Below are 20,322 nucleotides of genomic sequence, written 5' to 3'. Positions count from 1 at the left end.
CAGAGGCATTCAACCAGTGTGCAAAAGAAACACACACGTATACGCAGGCACACATCACTGGAGCTCTACCTGCTGTGCCAATGGAAGCCTCTGAGCTGGCAGAGGGGTGTGTGAGACGGGAAGGCGAGCAAAGTCCAACAAATAGCACGTCCTGCTTCAGGGTGATTCGCGCCCTGGTGTGGAGCGAGCCTGCCTCCTAGTGGCGGGACCCAAATGCACAGGAGGGACCCTCAGCGGTGAAGCCAGTGCCCCAATGGGAACCGGGCAGGACGTGGGTACATGATGAGTTGCCTCTCCTGCTGAAGAACAGGCACCCACGGCCTCAGTGAGCCCTCGCCCAATACCTGCCGCCCCGGGACCCCTCCCGCACTCTCGCCCAGCACACCCGGGGATATGCGTGAATCAACTGACCGGTGCTGAACAGGAGGCAGCACACGAGATAGGGGACATGCAGTGGCCGATTCCGTTCCCTTATGCCCGGTGCACAACACAGAGGCTGTGTACAACAAAGCCTCTACTTCCTGAGGCCCTCTGGAGTGTGCAGGCCTCTCCTTCACATGTTCTACCAGTCTGTTGTCGTCAGTACAACCTTCTACGTGGTGGTGTGCTGGGGCAATGGCATCAACACAGGTGAAGCCAGCAAGCTCAAACTGATCAGAAAGGCTGGCTCTGTTATCGGAGTCAAACTGGACACACTGGAGGCTGTGGTGGAACAAAGGACCCTACGGAAAATCCTGGCAATTCTGGACAACGTTTCTCACCTTCTGCGTGCCACTTTGGCTGAACAGAGGAGCACTTTTAGTACCAGACTGAGACAACTGCACTGCTCCAAAGAGCGCGATATGAGGTCATTCTTACCCTCGGCCATTAGGCTCTATAATGAGTCAACCTGTCACCGGGGAAGTGATGACTCCCTCCTGATAGACTATTTGAGGTAACTTATTTTTCATTCTTTCTTTCTTCTCTTCCAATATTTGTATATCTGTGCACTTGTAATGCTACTGTGACACTGTAATTTCCTCTGGGATCAATAAAGTATCTGTCTAGTGGGAGAGAGTGGGTCTCTGAGACTTCACTGTAGCACGACCGTGGCTCTCAGCACCCAAAAGGTCCCACGTGGCACAGCACTCTAACACTGATACAGGTACGTTACTGTCATGTGGCTGTGCAAGGGGCAGGTCGTGCCTCACCAGCCTGAATCGAGGCGTCTCCCTACCAACACCCCCCCCCCCCCGAGGAAGCAACAAACCAAACCGATGAAGCTAAAGCGGTGGATACAGGTGCGAGGCGAATTGGTAACGGCTGCACAAGGCAAAGATGGAGTGGACGGCCACAGTGCGGGATTGGCAGTACCAGAGGACATCCTTTTAAAGTGATCAGAGCAAAGTACAGGGGGATGCCAGAGGCAAGTTTTTTTTTCAAATAACATGGAGCGTGGTGGTAGAGGCAGACAGCATTAGGGACGTTTAGAAGACTCGTAGATGGATGAAAGAAAAATGGAAGCCTCTGCAGGAGGGAAGCACTGGGCTGATCCTGGAGTAGGTTAAGCAGTTGACACAACCTTGTGGGCTGAAGGGCCCATATTGGACTCGGCCGTTAGACACGACTGTTTATTCCTCTCCATAGATGCTGCCTGACCTGCTGAGTTCCTCCAGCTGAAGATTTCCAGGATCTGGAGCAGCTCTAGTGTTTACATTCTATGTACCCAGACACCGTGAGAAGTTTTTGTCCGCCATCCAGACAGACCATTCCACACACACACATACACTGAGGCAGCAGAAAGAAAACTATGTAGGTAGGATAGTGGCATTACTGGCGGCAAACAAAACAGCTAACTATCGTATCAATCACACTTTTTCTAGAAAACAATCACTGCAATCAGTAACTTTCCTTTTGGAGCTGAGCTTTTCAACCACCTGCACAGCCTTGCATTTTTGCGACGTGAACTGAAAATTCGTGGGTGCAGGACGGTTAGAGCTTGGCGTGTACAGGCCCGATTGAGGCAACGGGACACGGACCGCAGACCGAGGAGCAGGCCAACATGGCTGCGGCGGACTTTGAGAGAACTCGAGATGGCGGGTCCAAGGCTGGGCGGCAGGACCCATGCCCGAGAGCGAAGAACAAGCCGACGTGTGACCAATTTAAGAATCGGCCCAGATTGGAAAGCTCGGGTAGGGGCTGAATCGGGACGGCAGGGCCCAGACCCGAGAGCGCATTGAAGCAACGGGTCCCGGGTCCGGGAGAAGGTTTACGGGCTGATGTTTGGTCAATTTAAGCGCTGGGCCAGATTGAAAAGGTCAGGGTTCTTCTCAAACTATGTCTTGCTTAAATTTAGAAAAAATTAGAAGGGTCATTTATAACCCTTCTATTAAATTTGAAGGGATTTGGAGACCATTTATTCAATATTTTCATATGATGTAATTTGACCCTTTCCAATTCTATTTTGTTACTCCATATTTGGGGAGAGGAGTGGAGTTTAGGACACTAAAGGTCTTATCTGAGGTATCATAATAGCCCATTCTTTTTCTTTTTTTTCTTTAGTTTAGTTTTCTTTTAATTGGGTTAGATTTTATTTCCTTCTGGGGCATAATTTTTTTTTTCTTTTTCATGTTATTTTTATATTTTCACCTTATATTTTCCTATATTATATTTGTACTTTTTGAGATTTTGGGAGGCTTATCAATTATGTATCAATTGAGCTCATACTTGTAGAAACTATTTATCAATAATGTAATCCCAATTTATCTGTATCTATTTTTTGTAATGTTTATGATGCTGAAATTAATAAAAAAGATTGAAAAAGAAAAAGGTCAGGGTGTCAGGGCCAGAGGTGAGAAACAGGTTGGTGTTCAGCTCGCTGCTCAGCAAGGATCCTGGATCGACTGTGACTGGCTTCTTGGCTGTGAACTCACTTTCCAGAACTTTAATTTATCGTTTGGATGATTTGGTGGGTTAGTTATTTTTTGCACATTGGGTGTTTTTTTTAAATGGGTTCTTTGTTTGCGTCTGCCTGTGAGGAAACGAATCTGAAGGTTGTAGATAGTACAGATACTTCCGATAATAAATGTACTTGGAACTTAGTCAGTCAGGCACGTTAGGCAGGATGCAGAGAATGGAGGGATATGGATCACGTGTAAGTAGAAGAGATTTCGTTTAATTTGGCTTCAGGGTCAGCAGAGACGTTGCGGGTTGAAGGGCCTACACCTGTACCATAATCCCTTCTAGTATGGTGCAGCACTGACAAAGAGGAAGTGCCGTGCAGACAGACACGTGAACTGCATGGCCACAATGAGACAGATTCTAGGATTAAGAGTTCAAGAGTCTGATAACTAGACTGTAAAAGCTTCGTAAAGCACTGGTCTCACTTGGAGCACTGTGAGCAGCTTTTGGCCTCTTATCTGAGAAAGGATGTGCTGACGTTGGAGAGGGTTCAAAGGAGGTTTGCAAAAATTACTCCAGGATGGAAAGGCTTGTCATATGAGGAGTGTTTGATGGCTCTGGGCCCGTATTCACTGGAATTCAGAAAACCTGATTGAACCCATCAAACGTTGAAAGCCCTTGATAGAGTGGATGCAGAGAGGATGTTTCCATGTTTCCAACGGTGGGGGAGTCCAAGACTAGTGGACACAGTCTCAGAATAGAGGGACGTCCATTTACAATAGAGATGAGCAGGAATTTCTTCAGCCAGGGAGTGGTGAATCTGTGGAATTCGTTGCCACAGGCAGCTGTAGGTGCCGAGATAGTGAGTATATCTAAGGCAGAGTTTGATAGATCCTTGGTTAGTCGGGGCATAAAGGGGTACGGGGGAGGCAGGAGGCTGGCACTGAGAGGGAAAATAGATCAGCCATGATGAAATGGCGCAGCAGACTTGATGGGCCAAATGGCCTAATTCTGCTCCTATATCTTATGGTCTTATAACAGTGGGACAGAAACCATCCTAGCGCCTGGTTTATGCTCTCCAGATTTTGTAGCTTCTGCCTGACAGGAAGGGAGGGGGGGAGGGAGAGAAGAGAGAATGACTGCGGTGGGGGTGGATCCTTCATTATGTCAGCTGCTTTCCCCAAGGCAACAGGACGTGCAGACGGAGCAGTCGGCGAAGGGGAGGCTGGTTTCCGTGATGTGCTGACCTGTGTCTAAAACTCTCCGTAATTTCTTGTGGTCTCAGGCAGAGCGGTCCCTTGGCCAAGATAGGATGCTTTCTACGTTGCATCGATAGATGCGGGGAAGAGTTGTCTGGGACATGCCAGATTTCCTTAAAGATTCAAAGTGCATTTATTATTAAAGTATGTATACAGATTACAACGCAACAGTCATCCTCTTGCAGGCAGCTACAAAATAAAGAACCACCACGACCCCCATTCAAGTAAACATCAAACACCCAACACACAAGAACAAACTGCACAAACGGCAAAAAATGAGTGAACAACACATAGAATATCAAACATCACCAGGAGTGTTCAGTTTAGTTCACTTCAGCGCCCCTGCCCTACTACAAGCCACAAAGCCTTTTGACATAACATCTCTGCCGGCATTCTGGATCAAAGTCAAGGCTGAATATCCTGAGATAGCCACGAAAGCACTGAAAACGTTGCTTCCATTCCCAACATTTTTCTGCGAAGCAGAGTTTTCTGCAATGAATGCAACGAAAACTAAACTGCGGAATAGACTGGACATCAGGAACCCCCTTTGAGTATCACTGTCTCCCATCACCTTTCGATAGGACCGTGTTGTTGCAGGAAAACAAGCCCAGGGCTCCCACTGATTCAGCGATATTGGTGTGTTGCAATGACTTCATATGTTCATACAGGGAAAATATGTGCTGTGTGTTTAATATCCAAACGTTACTTAAAATGTTATGATTCTATTGACTTACTTATATAACCCTATAACAATTACAGCACGGAAACGGGCCATCTCTGTCCTTCTAGTCCGTGCCGAACGCTACTCTCACCTAATCCCACCGACCTGCACTCAGCCCATAACCCTCCATTCCTTTCCTGTCCATATACCTATCCAATTTTTCATTAAATGATAATATCGAACCTGCCTCTACCACTTCTACTGGAAGATCGTTCAACACTTCAAGCTCCCCTGATAATTGACTTATAATTATATTCATACGAGGAAAATATGCGCTCTGTGTTTAATATTAAATTCGTTAGATAAACCCTTTTAGAAACAAAATTGAGTGTATTACCCACTTATCACCTATATTCTGGTAGTGATTAACACCCACCCCCACGAACAGAATCACCAAAAAGGATTTGCAGGGGGGAATAAATATCTGCAGGTCACGACGCGCATGCGCATTGGTGCCCGCGCAAGGCTTCATGGTCATTGTAGTCTTTTGGGTAAAACGCATTTGACTGCAACTCTTGTCCATTGGCAACCCACCCCCCCCCCCACCCCCACCCCCGGTCGGCCGATCCACAAGAATATTGTCAATATTAAACCGGTCCGCAGTGCAAAAAAGGTTTGGGGACCCCTGGTATAGAATGGCGACTGAGCTTGGTTGGAGGCTGCTTTTTTTTTTTGCGTGACTATTTTTTTTGCTATTTTGAATGTACTGAGTACGTTTAGCACCTTAGCCCCCAGAGGAACGCTGCTTCGTTTGGCTGTGTCCATGTTTGATTGAATGGTAATTAAACTTTACTCCAAATTTGGAGCGTTGGAGACTGAGAGGTGGCCTGATAGAAGTTTATAAAATTACGAGAAGCATCGATGGGGTAAATGTCAAAAGCTAGACAGCAAAGATTGAAGGCGAGAAGGGGCAAGTTTAAAGGAGACTTGTGAGGCCATTTATTTTAATTTACGCACAGAGAATGGTAGGTGCCTGGGACTTAATGCCGGGGTAAGTGGTGGAAGCATTGTACAACAGCAATGCAGACAAGACCAATGAGCAGGCAGGGAGTTGGGGGGGGGGGGGTATGGATCATGTTCAGGCAGATGAGGTTAGTTCAAGTTTACATCCTGGTCAGCACAGACATAGTGGGCCGAACAGCCTGCCCCAGTACTCCAAGCCCTACGACAGTCACAACTGGCCCAGAATAAACGTCCGGAAGCTAAAGGCTCCCTCAGCAGGCACAGAAAGCTGCTCCTCTGGGCACAGCAGCTGTTATGGGAGTCCAGGCCTGGCTGGGAAGGCAACTTCCGAGCTCACAGCTGGTCTAAAAGGCCTCACAGGCTTCACCCTGACGTGGCAAGGGGCAGCCCGCCAGGGCTAACTCTCCGTACTGGGCGCATATGCACTAGAAAGAGGAGTGAGAGAGTGAGAGCCAGAGCGAGACAGGGGCAGGCCAGGGCAAGACAGCAAACAGACGCTTCAAGGAGATTGGGAATGAGCGAACGAGAAAAAAAAGGGAAATGGCAAAAGGCAAAAGTGAGATAGAGAGAGGGGGCAGGAAAGAGAGTGCACGAGCGGGAGATCGATGCAATCGCGAAGGAGGCACACCAGAGTCTGTACGGACTTCAATAGGAGTCTGAGGAGATTTGCTACGGTGGAGAACATTTGGTACCGAGGCTCCAATGCACAGGATTGGAAAAAGCAAGCTCAGCCATCTACATCATGGGCACTGCCATCCCTGCCATCCAGAACACCTTCGGAGGGCGATGCCTCCAGAGAGCAGTATCCATCATGAAGGACCCTCATCATGTCCTCTCCTCATTACCACCATCAGCAAGGAGGCACACAATAACCGAGGGAAAGCACCTTCCCCTCCGCCGTCAGATTTCCGAACTCTACCTCGCTGTTTTGCCCTCTTTTTGCATATTTATTTACACCTGCATTATTGCACTGCACTGCTGCCACAAAACAACACATTTCTCCATACAGGGCCGTGGTAATAAACCCTAATGAGGGAGGGAGGCATACTTCAAACATCTCACTGCCTCAGTAAAGCAGGCAGCATAATCAAAGACCCCACCCGCCCAGTCTCCTTCCTCCCACCTCCCTTTGGGCAGAAGATAAAAAAAACGCCTGGAAGCACGTCCCACCAGGCTCAAGGACAGCTTCTCCCCCACTGTTATAAAACTATAAAATAGTTCCTCGCACAATTCGTTGAACTGGTTTACCTCATTCTCCCTCAATGCACTTAGTAATGAATGGACAGTATGCAAGACAAACTTTGCTCTGTGTGTCGGACAATTATAGACCAATACTAATCCCAGAGTGACAAAAAGGAATGGCGGGGGGGCAGGGAAGAAAGAAGAAACGGGAGGCACAGCCGAGGAGGAGAGAGGGGCACTGCGAGAGGCTCTGCTAGGGAGGGGTGGGACAGCCAGGGGGAGGGACGGTGCGGGGGGGGACGCAGCCAGGGAGAGAGGGGGTGCGAGAGGAACAGCAAGGGGGAGAGAGCACGGGACGAATGGCATGGGGGAGAGGGAGTGTAGGGCATTGGGGAAGGGGAAGGGAAAGGGTGAATCAGACAGTATCAGGAGGATGGGGCTTGCAGACAGAACGGGAGGGGACACTTACCCAGCCAGCTGGTCCGACAGTAAGAAGTTCTGCTGGATGTTCTCCACCAGTGACCCTTTCATCTCCTCCACCACTTTGAACACCCGCTTGAAGTTATCAAACTGCAGGGAGTCAGACAACGAGCTGTTAGAATATCGGAACCACAACACACTGTCCTGGTAGACGTCCCTCTACCTCGAACCAGCCCCCCAGTGACTTTCTTCAACACAGGAATGGCCACATACTGACAGGTGGTCAATCCCTGGGTTAGAGGGAGCATCCTAATGTATGTTGAGGAATTTTATACCAATGGCCTGGCCTTTCTGTTCCACACCAGCCTCCTCTGTTGAGTCCTGACCCAAAAGTCCTTCGAAAGTCAAGTTCATTCAATCACACACAGGAATATAACCAAATGGGGCAGAGTACAAACACAATACCAAAAGTCACACACAACACATAATTATGATGTCAGAAAAAGATAGTTAGAAAAAATAAGTGTATAAAAGTAATAGCCCCAGTCCCTGAGTATCATGACCTGTAGATCGACGGTGCAAGGATGTTGTCCTGGAGCCATGTGTCTGCAGGAACAAACCACAGCAGTGCCTCATTTCACACAATTGCAATCCAGCCTGTCATTCCAGGGACAAACACTAGAGGGCAGCACCAACCCAGTACAGAATCCAGCAGCACACAGCCAGTTCTGGCATCTCCATCACGTGACCACAACAGGCGACTCCGAGGCACAAAGGCCTCGTCCACGCAACCCCTCCGCTGGCGGTCCCACCGGTGAATCGGACTCGCTGTATTTTACATTACCAAGATCCAACAGGGTCTTGCGGTCACAAGGAAACCATCCAAGCCAATCACATATGCACCTCAGACTTCCACGTTTCCATGGAGGGCTTCCAGACCGTTCGGGCTGACCGGAAGTGCACTGAGAGCGGTAAGCATAAAGGAGTTGGTGGCTTGCTGTTCTGGTTAACAACAGATGGTGCAATCCTGGTCATATTACAATCGAGGAATGTGCTTGTAGACCAGATATTGAACTTTATGCTGTTGGACTCCGGCCATATTCCACCGAGATACAACACTGGGTGTCATGGGAGGTTGTTCCTGCCTGTGGCCATCGAACTTTGCAGCTCATCCCGTGGAGGGTCAGACACCCTGAGCCAATAGGCTGGTCCTGGACTTATTTCCATCTGGCATAGTTTGCATTTTGTTGTTTGACTGTTTGTCGGTTTTGTATTGCTATATTTATGCTCTACTCTTGGTTGATGCAGCTGTAATGAAACCCAATTTCCCTCGGGATCAATAAAGTATTTCTATCTATCTATATCCACCACTTGCTGGATTGCGCACCGCCTGGTGGGCGAAGCAGGCTGCAACGAGTCCGGCCCCAATGCTATCCAGCAACTCACTAGTGGGGTACACCTGACATATATGATGCCCTCGATATCCAGCAGTGCTTTGCAATCAGAAAAAAGACAAAGGACAAACAATTGCACCTTTGCTTGGACCCAGAATGAAGCATATAACTTGCTGCTGCTGTGCAAAAGACTGAGGTTCATATATGTAGCCAGGGTGCCCAAGACTTTTGCACAGTACTGTACTAATTTTATGTATTGCACAAAAAAAGTTCACGACATACGTGAGTGATGATAAACCTGATTCTGATCTGGGTCTCTATTGTGGACTGAGAGTGGGAAGGGGGCAGGGAGAGGGGAATCATGGTTGAGGGGAGGGAGTGGGAAGTGCCCAGAGACACATTCTGTAATGATCAATAAACCAATTGTTTGGAATCAAATGACCCTGCCTGGTGTCTCAGGACTGGGTGTGTCTGCACCCACTGCCCCAGCAACTCTTAGTCCACAATGCTCCACCCTCACCATTCCCAACATCCTTTGCCCCTGCCAAATTTACAAACTTGCTCTCCGCTCCTCATTGACAAATACTATATATATACACACACACACAGGTGTCCCCCGCTTTTCGAACATTCACTTTACGAAACCTCACTGTTACAAAAGACCTACATTAGTACCCTGTTTTCGCTTTCAAAAGGTGTTTTCACTGTTACGAAAAAAAAAGCAGTGCACGGGGAAAATCAGCGCGCGATAAAAGGCAGCGCGCCACGCGCCCCCCAGCAGCCGTTCTCCCCGGATTTGGAACTGCACTCTCGTCGGCATTGCTTAAACACATGCCTGTGAGCAGCCGTTTGCAAGATGATTGGAAAAGCCTGAAAGAGCTCGTAAGGGTTTTACACTTAGCGTAAAACTAGACATAATTAAGTATTTTGATCATGGTGAACGAAGTAAGGACTAAGTGAGTTTGGCTTGAGGAAGATGACGAAGATGATTTTGAAGAGGTTTTGGCATCCCATGACCAAGAACTGATAGATGAAGAGCTGATGCAATTGAAAGAGGAAAGGATAACAATCGAAACCAAATGCAGTAGCAAACGGACCGAAAGTGTCTGCGTGAGATTTTTGCTGCAATGATAAAGTACGACTTTAATTTTGAAAGGGTACGTAGGTTTAGAGGATATTTGCAGGATGGTTTGAGTCCTTACAAAGAACTGTGTGATAGAAAAATGCACAAGGCTCAGCAGTCAAGCAAGCCTTCCACATCAGACACAGCAGACGACGAACCTCGACCTTCAACATCGAGGCAGGCAGTCATAGAAGATGAGCTGCCTGCTTTAATGGAAACAGACAACGAGATGACACCCCAGTGTCCCACCACCCCAACACCCAGGCCGCGGACAGATACTGTACCGATTCGCGGAGAATGCAGCAGTAGCCGGGAGGCACACAGTACATCTTTTCAGGAAAAAGCCGAAATAAACATGCTAATTAATTAGGTGCCGCCCAACACATAATTAATTAGCATGTTTATTTCGGCTTTTTTCTTAAAGATGTGCTGGATGCCTCCCAGCTACTGCTGTACCCCTGCGTGCTTCGCGGTTCGGTATCTGTCGGCAGCCCGGAGGGTGGGGGCCACTGCACCACGCAAACTGCGATTCAGTCTAATACACCATCATCAGTGTGCTCGGCGCTGAACCAATTCCGGTAAGTAATACTACACTGCACATACATTATTTCTACTTTATATAGGCTGTGTATTTTTACGTTGTTATTTGGTACGATTTGGCAACTTCATAGCTTAAAGGTTACTGGAGAGCGCTTGCGCCGTGTTTTTGCCAACAGCGCTTGCGTGAGATTTTCTGCGGCGAGCACTTGCGTGAGATTTTCGCTACAGAGAACAGTGCAGTAATGATTGTGGAAAGGTATTTCTACTTTATATAGGCTGTGTATTTATCATATCATTCCTGCTTTTACTATATGTTACTGTTATTTTAGGTTTTGTGTGTTATTTGGCATGATTTGGTAGGTTATTTTTGGGTCTGCAAACGCTCACAAATTTTTCCCATTTAAATAAATGGTAATTGCTTCTTCGCTTACAATATTTCGGCTTATGAACCGTTTCATAGGAACGCTCTACCTTCGGATGGCGGGGGAAACCTGTATGTGCCGAAGGCTTTTGCTCAGTACTGTACAAGAGCAAAAAAACAACGTCAAGAGAACAAGAAAAGACCAGATGAAAAAGTAGTCTTGGTCTTCTCAAACCAGACTAGAGATAACAGAAATTCCATTGATAACACTTGACCTCTCAAATAGGGAGATTCAAGTAGGGTGGCACCTGCTGCTGAAGCCAAGAAGCTTCTAGAAAAATATACAGGCAACTGTAACATAATCACCGGGAAATTCACTGAACAATTACATACATATAGATGATAATGTAAATACATGATCTGTTCTACAACACTCCCCAGGACTGTACTATCTACTGTTTACACTCAGTGGTTACTTTATAAAGGTATCCAGGTGACGGGCCCAGATGGCGTCCCAGGACGGGTTCTCCAGGCCTGTGCAAGTGAGCTAGCTGGAGTGTTTGCTGACATCTTCAACTGCTCCTTGCTTCAGTCTGAGATCCCCTCGTGTATTAAGAAGGCAACGATAATCCTGGTGCCGAAGAAGAGCAAGGTGGCATGCCTGAATGACTATCGACCAGTGGCTCTGACATTAATTGCTATGAAGTGCTTCGAGAGATTGGTTATGGCACACCAACCACAGCCTACCGTCAACCTCGAGGCTTTGCAATTCGCCTACCAGAGCAACAGATCAACGGCAGGTGCCATCTCTCCGGCCCTACGTTCCTCCTTAGAACACCTGGAGAATAAAGACATATACGTAAGGCTCCTTTTCATTGACTACAGCTCTGCCTTTAATACCATCATTCCAAATGAACTGATTTCTAAGCTCTGGAACCTGGGCCTTAGAACTCAGATCTGCAGCTGGATCTTCAACTTCCTCACAGACAGGATCCAGGCTGTAAAAATAGGGGACAAGCTCTCCTCTACAATCATTCTGAGCACCGGTGCCCCACAAGGCTGTGTACTCAGCCCCCCTGCTGTACTCACTGTACACCCATGATTGTGTAGCCAAGTTTCCATCAAACTCAATATATAAGTTTGCCGATGACACAACAATTGTAGGCCGTATCTCGGGTAATGATGAGTTTGAGTACAGAGGGGAAATTAAGAACCTGGTGGCATGGTGCGAAGACAATAACCTATCCCTCAGTGTCAGCAAGACGAAGGAATTGGTTGTTGACTTCAGAAGGAGTAGCGGACCCCATTTACACCGGTGGTGCGCAAGTGGAACAGGTCAAAAGCTTTAAGTTCCTCAGTGTCAATATCACAAATGACCTGACTTGGTCCAACCAAGCAGAGTCCACTGCCAAGAAGGCCCACCAGCACCTTTACTTCCTGAGAAAACTAAAGAAATTTGGCCTGTGCCCTAAAACCCTCACTGATTTTTATAGATGCACCATAGAAAGCATTCTTCTAGAGTGCATCACAACCTGGTATGGAAGTTGTCCTGTCCAAGACCGAAAGAAGCCGCAGAAGATCGTGAACACGGCGCAGCACATCACACAAACCAATCTTCCGTCCTCGGACTCACTTTACACCGCACGCTGTCAGAGCAGTGCTGCCAGGAAAATCAAGGACACGGTCCACCCAGCCAACACACTTTTTGTCCCTCTTCCCTCCGGGAGAAGGCTCAGGAGCCTGAAGACTCATACGGCCAGATTTGGGAACAGTTTCTTTCTAACTGTGATAAGACTGCTGAACGGATCCTGACCCGGATCTGGGCCGTACCCTCCAAATATCCGGACCTGCCTCTCGGTTTTTTTGCACTACCTTACTTCCCATTTTTATATTTTCTATTTATGATTTATAACTTAAATTTTTAATATTTACTAATTTTAACTAATTTTAATATCTTTAATATTTAATATTTGTAATCCAGGGAGTGAGAAGCGCAGAATCAAATATCGCTGTGATGATTGTACGTTCTAGTACCAATTGTTTGGCGACAATAAAGTATAAACTATCCTCTATACCTAATAAAGTGGCCACTGTGTGTATGTTCATGATCTTCTGCTGCTGTAGCCCATCCACTTCAGGGTTCGACCTGTTGTCCGTTTGGAGATGCTCTTCCGCACACCACTGTTGAAACGTGTGGTTATTTGAGTTACTGTCAGCTTCCTGTCAACATGAGTTGTCGGGCCCTTGAAAGGGAGTCCATTAGTTGTGGAATGAATTCAGTGTTGTGGCTGAAGTTATTCAAGAGCCTGATGGTTGTTAACAGTGGAATGAGTTACGATCGCCTTCCTGTCAGCTTGAACCAGTCTGGCCATTCTCCTCTGACCTCTCTCATTAACAAGGCGTTTTCACCCACAGGACTGCCGCTCACTGGATGTTTTTTTGTTTCTCGCACCATCCTCTGTAAACTCTAGAGACCGCTGTGCATGAAAAGTCAAGTCAAGTCAAGTCACTTTTTATTGTCATTTCAACCATAACTGCTGGTACAGTACACAGTAAAATCCCAGGAGGTCAGCAGTTTGGGTCAGGGGAGAATGGCCAGACTGGCTCAAACTGACAGGAAGGCGACAGTAACTCATTCCACTGTTAACAACCATCAGGCTCTTGAATAACTTCAGCCACAACACTGAACTCATTCCACAACTAATGGACTCCCTTTCAAGGGCCCGACAACTCATGTTCTCAGTATTATTTACTTATCTATTTATTATATTTTTGTCATCTTCTTTTGCACATTGGTTGTTTGTCAGTCTTTTTGTGTAGTTTTTCATTGATTCTATTGTATTTTTGTGTTCTACTGTGAGTGCCTGCAAGAAAATGAATCCCAGGGAAGTACATGGTGACATATACGTACCTTGATAATAAATTTACTTTGAAAGTCGGCCTTCCTCCAGTTTAAGATCTGTCACCCTATGCTTCAAAGGTTCAAAGTATATTGACTGACTGCATCACAGCCTGGTATGGAAACACCAAAGCTCTTGAATTGAAAATCCTACAAAAAGTAGTGAATATGGCCCAGTCCATTGCGGGTCAAACCCTGCCCACCACTGAGCACATGTACATGAAGCATTATTGCAGGAAAGCAGCAACCACCATCAGAAATCCCCACCACCCAGGTTATGCTCTCTTCTCGCTGCTGTCATCGGGAAGGAGGTACAGGAGCCTCAGGACTCACACCACCAGGTTCAGGAACAGTTACCACCCCTCAACCATCAGGATCTTGAACCAAAGGAATAACCTTACTCAACTTGCCCCCATCATTGTAATGTCCCCACAACCTACGGACTCACTCTCAAGGACTCTTTATCTCATGTTCTCGATATTTATTGCTTATTTATTATTAATATTTTCTTTTTGTATTTGCACAATTTGTCGTCCTTTGCACACTGGTTGAAAGCCCAAGACAGTGCGGTCTTTCACTGATTCTGTTGTGGTTATTATTCTATGGACTTATTGAGTATGCCCGTAAGAAAATGAATTTCAGGGTTGTACATGAGACACATACTTCAATTACACATTTTCTTTGAACTTTAGACTTCATTTCACATTTTTCCCACTATTCAAGGGAACTTGCCTCTGTTCCCCCTCTGTATCCTTAATATCCTTTCAATAATACAACGTGTTGAAGACAATAAGGGGCAGAGAGTGAGTAGGCAGCCAGAGACTTTTTCCTAGGGCAGCAATGTCTAACACAAGGGGGTATAATTTTAAGGCGATCGGAGGAAAGTATAGGGAGGATGTCAGAGAGTAGTTTTTATTTTGAAATCACACAGAGCTGGGTGGATCATTCTCTGGGTGATGGTTGAGGCCGATATATTGGGATATATTAGACAGGATGGTAGAAAAATGTAAGAGACATGAATTAGATTAATTTTAGAGCAGGTTAAAAGGTCGGCTCAACATTGTGGACTGTACTATAGTGTAACGTTGTATAATATGTTCTATGTTAATAAAGCGAGGACTAGCCCCACACAGGATAAAGATTCCACAGGGAGGACCCTTACTCTTCTGCACACAGTGGCACGCAAACTGACAACCAAAGTACCTTCGAGCAGGACTTGTTATGAGGCAAAGAATTTAATTTTATCTTTTGTGGAAGGGAAAAGAGACATGAAGCAGTAACTGCAGTTTGTTGATAAGCCAGGAACGAGTTGTCACGGTGCAGGGATGAAGGCAATGCAGCGTGTGAGCAATGCAGCGTGTGAGCAATGCAGCGTGTGAGCAATGCCTCGCCCTTACCTGTCTCCGACAGCTCTTCAAGGTGATGCCTGTTTTGGCGCTGACATCATCCAGGTCCTTCTTGGTCCCTTTCGACAGCTTCTTCCCCAGGACCTCCCGCACAAAAGGCTCATCAAATCTATAGTACCTGGTGGACGAATAGGGGGTCTGTTCACTTGTTTGACTTCAGTCACACAAAGTACCACAGAAACAGCCAGATGTAGAATACAGCTCCCATTGCACCATCTCACTATAAATCCCTGAGGCAGGGGCACAGACATAGGGCTCCCTTCACACCTTCCCATCACACACTCCCTCTACTGTCCCAACACACACTCCCTCTACACCGTCCCAACACACACTCCCTCTACACTGTCCCATCACACACTCCCAGGGTCAGACACAGAGTGAAGCTCCTTCTATACCGTCCCAACACACACTCCCTCTACACTGTCCCATCACACACTCCCTCCACACCGTCCCAACACACACTCCCGGGGTCAGACACAGAGTGAAGATCCCTCCACACCATCCCATCACACACTCCCGGGATCAGACACAGTGTGAAGCTCCCTCCCCACCGTCCCATCACAAACTCCCGGGGTCAGGCACAGAGTGAAGCTCCCTCCCCACCGTCCCATCATACACTCCCGGGGTCAGGCACAGAGTGAAGCTCCCTCCACACTGTCCCATCACACACTCCCGGGGTCAGACACAGAGTGAAGCATCCTATCAGACACACTTCCAGGGCAGTTACTGAACCAGTTAGTTCCAGTTGCTGATCCAGGGCTCTGATTATTTCTTTCTGGATTTAATTTCCCATATTACCAAGGCTTACTTCTCAATCAGCATGGACTGCATCTGCGGGGGTATCTGGAAGAGCAGCTGGTTGATCAGTTTCGGGGGGCTGTGCAAAAACCGCTCCAACATCTGGAAGGTGCGGTAGTGATCCATGGTATCACTTTCCAGCACGTCCGACGATGCACCGGTCTGCTGCAGGATCCCACTCTCGATCCGAATTGCCACCGCATCGCTGACTGCGGAGGGAAGAGGTACAATGTCAGTTAGGTAGAATGTACGCAGGGGCGGCCATAGATCTCATCTTCGGTGGGGAACAACCGCTTGGCTGGACGGGCTCAGAGGCGGCCATTGTTCCAGACGCACTCTGATAAAGAGGAACAGTACAGGGCAGAGTGCACAAGCAGCAAGGGCTTCGAAAGTTCCGCTTGCCTTTTTCGAAATAGAGACACCGGAGCTTGCGGATGCCTGAATTTGGAGCAACAGCCCTGTGGGAACCCAACAGGTCAGGCAGTGCCTGTGGAGGGGAATGGACACTTTCGGGCCTTGACCCTTCAAATGGACTGGAAAGAAAGTGGTGGGAGGGGGAGGGAGGAAGATAGTGCCACGTACCATTCAGAGCTAGGTCTTTTTATATACAGTATCAGACGACAACAAACAGAGTGGATCAAATTATATGCACATTTATTACTTATAAGGGAAAGTCTACCTCTGTATATTAAGTTGTTGGTAGGTAGCTTCAATCTTACAGCTCAAAACAGATAGTTTTTTTGAGTCCAGTAATTCATCCTTAATCACATTCCTTTCTTATCTGTATCTGTCCAAAATGAGTTGCATTTGGCTTTAATTAGTCCATTTGTCTTTGAGGTTCCCTCCCCCCCAACAGCCATGTCCTGTTTTTCCACTGTTGTCAAAACACTCCCTGCCATAAAATACACACACACACACACACACACACAACTATAAAAAGCTCACCTTTTTCTTATAAGCCTTTCATCGAAACACTTCAGCAAACCAGCAAAGCACTCTGGGATCACACAGGTTCCATTTTGTCACACTACATTTTATAAAAGTTAAAAATTCATGAAGATTTCAGGATTACAGATATTTGCACAATAGCCAGTGTCAAAAGGTGGAGAGAGTCCATCTCTGGTTCTTCTTTCCAATCAAGAGGAAGAGTTTCAACCCAAAACTTCTACTGCCTGTTTCTCTCCGCCGATGCTTCCTGACCCACTGAGTTCCTCCAGCATTTGTAGTCCTTTCACAACACATCAGTAATAATGAGTGAAACCCTCTCACCGCAGGCTTGTAATGAGTTAGCTTTTACTGTGAACCAACCTAGCACCAACACTACTCTACAATGCACGGGGAAATAATGATGAGAAGGCCATTTCCAGTAAATCAACACGTCTAGAGTAAAATTTGATTCGGGTGAACACAACACATAAAAGTTTGAATGTTTCTTTAAGGAAAAATTAAGCCATCAGTTGCCTGAACACTCACACACTCATGCAAATTTATTGTTCACCAGGAAACAACAATTTAACCCACACCAGTACAAATTTAAATTGAAATTGTATTGTCAAAATATTTTAAACTATAGCAAACAAAATAAAGAAAAGGACCCATTACACATATCTTAGCCTAAAAGTGCACACATAATCGTCAGAGCTCATTGTTGCGTAGTCAGTCCGGTTTGCCTCACTTCATTTACTCACGGTACCAAACAATTCTGCCTGAAAATTCAGTCCAAGCGAAACATAAAAAAATCCATGCCACTTCTGAGGATAAAGCGTCGAACATTCTCCAAGAACTAGTTAATTAAAAGTTATCTGTATGTTCTCCATGTCCACAGGAGGATTTTCTGACAGCAGCATATGTCCTTCCAAATGGGTTCTGTGAGCAATCCCGCCATGTTCCTCACTCATGTTTGTCGTCCGTCTCCATTCTTTCATATCTCTCTCCTTTTTCCTCTCTCTAGAAGACGGCTACCTTCAATCCCGCTACGTTGGTCCAGGGCATCTTATTGGCCAAGTGATAACAAGGCAAACCATACTGGCTGATTCAACAAGGCTAACTTATCAATCAACTGGATTACTCATTTGTATGATGTAATTAAAGGACACATCGCATTTTGTGAAAATCTGCAGAAAATAATACCCAATAGCACACCTGTCTTAATAAAATAAAGTGCAGTCTTAAACCAGGGTATTACATGAGTAACACCAATGCCCAGGAATGGAAAAGGCTACTGAAAGTGGTGGATGCTGCCCGATCTATCACAGACATACCCCTGCACTGAGCACACCCACAAGTAGGGCTGCCACAAGAAAGCAGCATCCATCAGGAAGGTCACCCTCCCTGCCATCCAGGCCATGCTCTCTTCTTGCTGCTGCCATTGGGCAGGAGGTACCACAGTACGGAGCCTTGGGTCCCACGCCACCAGCTTCAGGGACGGTGATTACCACCGCTCCGCTCTAAGCTGCGTGGCTGCACAGTGACTGAAATGCTCCCGTGCACATAGACTTTGTTGCCCCGCAGCTGGACACCTCTTTTATAGAATGCTTTTTATTAAGGTGCCGCACAGTTTTCAAGCCGTGTAAAAATTCCTGCTCAGAGCAAAGACTGGTCTGCCCTGCCGTAAAAACAAAATTAGAGGGGACATTGGTTATCACCCTACAATGATCGGGCTCCTGAACCAGTGTGGATAACTTCAATTATCACGACTCTGATCTCATCCTCCAGCCACTTTCAAAGACATTTTTCAACTCGTGTTCTCAGTATTATTTTTTTTAGAAAACAGTGCGTCTTCTTTTGCAAGTTGATTGTTTTGTCAGTACTCGTCTGGTTACGTAGAGTTCTTTGTAAACTCTACAGTATTTACTTTTTCCTGTAAATGCCTGTAAGAAAATGAATCCCATGGTAGCATGTACGTCGCTTGACAATAAATCTACTTTGAACTTTGGGTCTCTGGAGCTTTGCTCCTTGCGTCAGTGTGCCTCCCCACTCCTACACAGTGAATTATGAACTACATCAACACTTGACACTTCTTTCTAGTGAATGATGTTCTGTGTACACATTATTAACTCTACACAGACTCATCGGGGAGCTCTAAAACCTGGAGTCATGTGGAACTGTGAAGAAGGCTGTCTAATACTACAGGTTTGAGGTCCGCTGGGAAACTGGGCAAAGGGACGGCAGATGGAATTCAATCCAGACTAGTGCAAAGTGATGCATTTTGGGGAGATAAACCAGGGCAGGACTTAACAGGTGGGTGGGAAAGGTCAAGGGCTGGAGAAGAAAGAATCTGAAAGGAGAGCAGCCCTTGACCTTTTCCACTCACCCAGCTTCACCTATCACCTTCCAGCTTGCCTCGTTCCCCTATCTCCCTGCCCCACCTTTTAATTCAGGCGTCTCACCCCTTCCCGCTCAGTTCCAAAGGAAGGTCTTGGCCAGAAACGTCGACTGTTCACTCTTTTCGTGGATGCTGCCTGACCTGCTGAGTTTGCGTTTGTGTGTTGCTCTCTGGATTTCCAGTATCTGCAGATTTTCTCGTGTGTATAATTCACAGGAGCAGAACTAAGCCATTTAGCCCACTGAGTCTGTTCCTCCATTCCATGACGGCTGATTTATTATCCCTCTCAACCCCGTTCTCCAGCTTTCTCCCCGTAACCTTTGACTCCCTGACTAATCAGGAACCTCTCAACCCCCCACTTTAAATATACCCAATACCTCAGCGGCACAGTGTGAAGAAGACACATGGCATGTTTGCCTTCATCGAACAGAGGTCATTGAGTACAAGAATTGGGACATCATGTCACGGCTCTATAGGACGTTGGTGAGAACACATCTGAAATACCGAATGCCTTCTGATCGCCATACAACAAAAAGGGCATGATCAAGCTGGAGAGGGTGCAGAAAAGTTTCATTGGATGTTGCTAGAACTCATGGGCTCAGTGTTGACTGAATAGGCTGGGACTTAAGAGTGAAGGAACCGTGGAGGGGTTGATCTGGTCCTAGGGTTGAGGTTCTGAACTGGAAGAAGGCCAAATTTGAAGAAATGAGAAAGGATCTAAAAAGCATGGATTGGGACAGGTTGCTCTCTGGCAAGGATATGATTGGTAGGTGGGAAGCCTTCAAAGGGGAAATTTTGAGAGTGCAGAGTTTGTATGTTCCTGTCAGGATTAAAGGCAAATTGAATAGGAATAAGGAACCTTGGTTCTCAAGGGATATTGCAACTCTGATAAAGAAGAAGAGGGAGTTGTATGAAATGTATAGGAAACGGGGTAAATCAGATGCTTGAGGAGTATAAGAAGTGTAAGAAAATACTTAAGAAAGAAATCAGGAGGGCTAAAAGAAGACATGAGGTTGCCTTGGCAGTCAAAGTGAAGGAGAATCCAAAGAGC

At 46.6% G+C, this 20,322-nt stretch overlaps 1 protein-coding gene and 1 long non-coding RNA gene across 2 annotated transcripts in view; one reads left to right on the top strand and one right to left on the bottom strand.

The window, feature by feature from the left end:
* Positions 1-20,322, bottom strand: part of fibpa (fibroblast growth factor (acidic) intracellular binding protein a) — a 90,053-nt gene that overhangs the window by 51,722 nt on the left and 18,009 nt on the right. Inside the window, exons 2-4 of the mRNA XM_072245525.1 lie at positions 15,957-16,155; positions 15,140-15,266; positions 7,475-7,575 (exon numbers count right to left, since the gene is read on the bottom strand). Of these exons, the coding sequence (XP_072101626.1) occupies positions 7,475-7,575; positions 15,140-15,266; positions 15,957-16,155 (427 nt within the window). The remainder of the gene's footprint in view (positions 1-7,474; positions 7,576-15,139; positions 15,267-15,956; positions 16,156-20,322) is intronic.
* Positions 8,146-18,881, top strand: LOC140188867 (uncharacterized). Its single transcript, XR_011883410.1, has 2 exons — positions 8,146-8,396; positions 17,898-18,881. It is a non-coding gene; the product is annotated as an uncharacterized lncRNA (long non-coding RNA).

This window comes from Mobula birostris, chromosome 28 (genome assembly GCF_030028105.1).
Source record: "Mobula birostris isolate sMobBir1 chromosome 28, sMobBir1.hap1, whole genome shotgun sequence".
Lineage (NCBI taxonomy): Eukaryota > Metazoa > Chordata > Chondrichthyes > Myliobatiformes > Myliobatidae > Mobula > Mobula birostris.
The sequence above is the reverse complement of the archived record's forward strand: the minus strand, read 5'-3'. Positions and strand labels throughout refer to the sequence as shown.